The 4299-nt window shown below is 49.7% G+C and overlaps 1 protein-coding gene across 1 annotated transcript in view; it reads right to left on the reverse strand.

The window, feature by feature from the left end:
* Positions 1-4299, reverse strand: part of LOC109513661 (neurobeachin-like) — a gene marked incomplete at its 5' end in the record, with an annotated part of 140511 nt that overhangs the window by 16941 nt on the left and 119271 nt on the right. The window contains 2 exons of the mRNA XM_019866240.1: positions 570-722; positions 2938-3057. Of these exons, the coding sequence (XP_019721799.1) occupies positions 570-722; positions 2938-3057 (273 nt within the window). The remainder of the gene's footprint in view (positions 1-569; positions 723-2937; positions 3058-4299) is intronic.

Genomic DNA, 4299 nt, shown 5'->3' on the forward strand with positions numbered 1-4299 from the left:
CAAAACACCCCCCCCCCCAAAAAAAAAAATGGCGGCAGAGAGAAGATGGCCACCGCGGCGTCATCGCACGTTGTGGAATTCAAGCGTCCGACTCCCACCGCCCGGTGGGCCGGCTGACTACAGAAAGGTCACCTCTGTAAGAGCAGCCCGGCTCTGTCACTCAGGCTGAAAAGGTCAAGCGTGTTCTGGCTGTGTTCTGCCAGCCAGCCCCCAAAAAAGAAGAACTCCAAAAAGGCTGGCAAAAAGGACAGAGAATCTATCCGTCCAGTTTCTTTTTCATAAAGTCAAGACTCTCCTTTCACAAGAGAATTCTGTGCCTTTTTTACATCTCGACTATGATGCGCTTTTTAGAGTCAGACAGTTCTCCATCAAGTGTTTCCAGTTGGTCCAAAATACCGCTGCTCACCTCTTCACTGGAGTGCGTAGGAGGGAGCATACGCCTCCAATTCTTGCCTCCCTTCCCTGGCTCTCTGTATGTTTTTGAGTTCCATTTTATTTGTGGTTGAATAAACTTGAAATACATTTGAAGATCTCAGAAAATAATAAGCCAGACTCGGTCTGATCCTCACCATTCTATTGATCCTCACAAAGTCTTCGGGGGTCTTGGCCCAGGGCGGCAAGTCCACGTCGCCCACCATGACGCGGTCCTCGCGCATTCCCAGATGGTAGCCGTTGGCATTGACCAGCATCTCCGGCAGGTAGAAGAACTCCGGGATCAGCTCCTGAGGGTCGGACCGGCGCACATCTTGTCGCGTGAACTCAAGCGTGATTTTGCGGGCGTATTTTTGGATTGTATTTATTTGTTTAGTTGATATTTTTGAAGTTAATTATTAAGAAAGCATTTTCACTGGAGCATGTTTTCCATGTGCAGTGTTAACGTTTGAACCGCACATCATGTAACACAATCGAAAACATAAACTGCCGCAGAGGAATGAGAGGAAGGCGAACGGTAACAAAAACACAGCAAACAGCGCGGCGTGAGAAGTGAGGGGTGGTGTGAGTGTTTTTTTTTTCTTTCTTTTCACACTTATTACGACACACCGAAGTGCTAGCGTGTAAAATTGAAGTGCAAGTGAGTCATTGTTGTCGGATGTGACAGCGGAGGAAGCAGGCAACAGCTGCTGGAATTCACTCACGATTGATTGACAAGCTTAGAAAATGAGCTACCGGCCCTTTAAGCAAAGGTGCGACCGGTATTTCCCGTCCACGGTTGAGCGCAGCCGTGAGACGGCCAGCCAAACGCCGACGCAATGAAGCGTCTGCACACCGGGAATGTTCACGTTCCGCGCTTGCGCCTGACAAAAGTCTCGGCACAGCGAACGGCTACGAGAAGAAGGAGCTCACTTTCAAGGCGTCATCCTTCTTGGAAACCCGATCTTAGGCTCGAAACCTTCATCTGAAAGCTTGTTTCCAAAGATTCGTTTTCAACCGTAACCTGGGTTTGAAACCCGGATTTGAAATCTTAAACCTTGTTTCCAAACGCTTGAAACCCTAACTCTGCTCTGATAGCTTAAATTTGAACCCCTCGCCCAGTTTGAAAGCCAAGCTCGGCCTTGAAACCCTCGAGCTGAAAATGCTAACCTGAAACATCAGCCCTAACTTGAAACCCTAACCTTGTTTACAAAGTCATTTCCAGGGAGTCCGTTTCTCTCGGCCACGACCTGTGCGTGTGCGGACAGATTGCGCATTCACGACCGGGGTCGTTGAGGTGTTGTTTCCATCTGACTTGGGAGGTCACCCAGATCACCTGACCGTGGCACGGACAAGGCGGCCCCGCCCTCGTGGTTGTTATTACTCTGCAGGTTAATGAAGGGGAGACCCCGGGAGAAACAACAGGGTTTTTTTTTTTCCAATCAGGCAGCTCAACGGCCACCTCTGTCCGCTGGGCCTCGGATGACCTTCCGTCCGCCGCCTGACTCTCGGCTCAAGACTTGACGGCTGTCAGGTCGCTTCATTAAGAACAGAGGCCATCCAAGATTGACATCTAAATTGACAACAACAACAAAAATAAAACTGACTTTTGAAAAGTGTCATTTTTCTTCTTCCCTCGGAAGCCATTTTGGTTCGGCTTCTTTTAGCTGCGCAAGCCCAACAAGTGATCGGTGGCTGGTATCGGCAGCAGTACCTCGCGACCTTAACATAAGGTTGGCATCGGCCGGACACCGAAAGCTGTATCGATGCCGATTCTGATTTTGCCAGATGGCAATTTGCCACAGTGCATCTGAAATCCATTTTCCAATGACCGCCGCTCAAAACTGAATGATTCATATCTTTGCAAATGCAGCATTGTGTCTGGCACGAGATGGCGACGGAAGCTCGAGTCAATCCTGAACGGATATTCGACGGCAACAAGGTGGCACGCGCAGTGCGCTATTTGTTAACAGGGTGCCGCGTGACTGCCGGGCTGGCAGCGAGCGAGGACGACCGCTGTCCCGACACGGAGAAGTAGTGCATTTGAAACGGCGCTTGTCATTAATGCTTTATTAATTGCCGCCGGCTAGCGCGCCCGCTACCAGGCTGCGCTGGAAATGGATGACACTTTGAGGTCAGCGCCTATTCCCGTTGCGTGCGTGAGTGCGTGCGGGCGGGCGCTCGGGCAAAATGGAGGCGAACCAGGAGGCTGCAGCGCTTTCGCTTTCTGCTCTTCTTTCGCTTTCTTCCACGGGGGGCTTTGGCTTTTTGCACGAGCGCCTGAGATATTATAAATGTGGGTTTTTTTCGGCGTCGAGGGGATTCCTGGGTGAAGGTTTCTCTGGTTGAGCACGGCATTCATAATTAATAGAATGTGTTAGCGCGCTGCTCTCGTGTGGAGCCGGATATGCGTCCGCCGGCCCAAATATTAGGTACACCGGCAACATCTCACCGAGGTGCCACTTCCCGTGCAGGGCGGCCACGTTTGTTCGTTTTTTTTTTTTGTTTTTTTTAAAGAGGACTCACCTTGACGTCGGAGGGATCCCGCTGACAGTTCCTCCACGAGCGAGCGATGGAGGAAAAGATGCGGTCCGGGTGGTCAAATGTGTCATTGTTGGCGCTGAGAAACAAGCTGGTGAACGGCTCCTGCGGAAGCCCCACACACACACACACACACACACACACACACACACACACACACACACAAAAGAACCGTCATGAGCAGTTTTTTTTTTGTTTTGGGTCTATATTTGTCTGATGCATACATCAAGCACTCCTCATTTGAAATCCTAATTCGTGTTTGTCATGGTCCAGTTTGCTTCAAACTTTAATTGAAAACCCTTTGCCTAATTTGAAATTCTGATGTTTTTTTTTTTGAAAGCCTTCACGAGGCTCCAAACTCAAATTGTGAAGCCCTAAACAAATTTGCAACCTTCTCCCTTCTGTTTCAGACCTCAGCATATAAGATCAGTTCCTACCCGAGGGGGAAATTAACAAGCTTTCTGGCCGAGCACAACGAGCGTGAATGATAATTCGCTCAAATGAGTTTGTTTTCTTTTGCGGCATGGCGTCGGCGGGCATCAGGAAGCAAGGGATTGTGGGAGCAAACCCGCAGAGGCCAATCTAGGTGCTGTCAAGGGAAGCTCCTCAGTTCATCAGCAGCCCCTTCCTACTAATGATGGGGGGAGGGGGGTCAGCTCTCGGAGTTCCACAAACAACTTGTGCCTCCTCCTCCTCCTCGTCTTCCTCCAGTAAACGAGGACCAGAGTAAGTGTGACGGACACGTCTGCAAGCCTGAAACGCATAAACCTGTCACCCCCCACCAGCCCCCCGACTTCCTCCCACCTTCAGCAAATCATTACCCAGCCACTCTTTATTTAGCACACATATGCCGCTTTACTGGCCTGTGAAATGTGTTTTTTTTTTTTTTTGGGAGTTGGGAGCGGCGCCCGCCAATGGAGATGTAACAGTGTCATCAGGCCTGACAGGTGATGATGCGCTAATGCTAACTGCAGAACGGGGAGAGAGCCTGTTGAGAGGGGGATGGACGGGTTTCTTTTTTTTTGGGGGGAGGGGCATCACTCACCATTTGAATTGGGAAACATTTTATGACAATTAATTCACGGCACTTGATGGGAATTCAAAGGGATCAACCAGGAAATTACAAAATCAAACATGGAACTCCAAAATAGTTTGGGATGGATGGATAGAGAGATCGAGAGAGAGAAATGACAAGAGATAGACAGACAGAAGTGAGAATATGCCAGTATAAGCCTCCCAGAATGTCATTTTTAATGGAGTAATTTGTCATGGAAAGTTGCCGACTCCAAATTCTATTGGTGAGTGACGCCCACCACCCCACGCGACCCTCCCCCGGAAAAAACATCC

The sequence above is a fragment of the Hippocampus comes genome, unplaced genomic scaffold (genome assembly GCF_001891065.2).
Source record: "Hippocampus comes isolate QL1 unplaced genomic scaffold, H_comes_QL1_v1.1 scaffold11, whole genome shotgun sequence".
Taxonomy (NCBI): domain Eukaryota; kingdom Metazoa; phylum Chordata; class Actinopteri; order Syngnathiformes; family Syngnathidae; genus Hippocampus; species Hippocampus comes.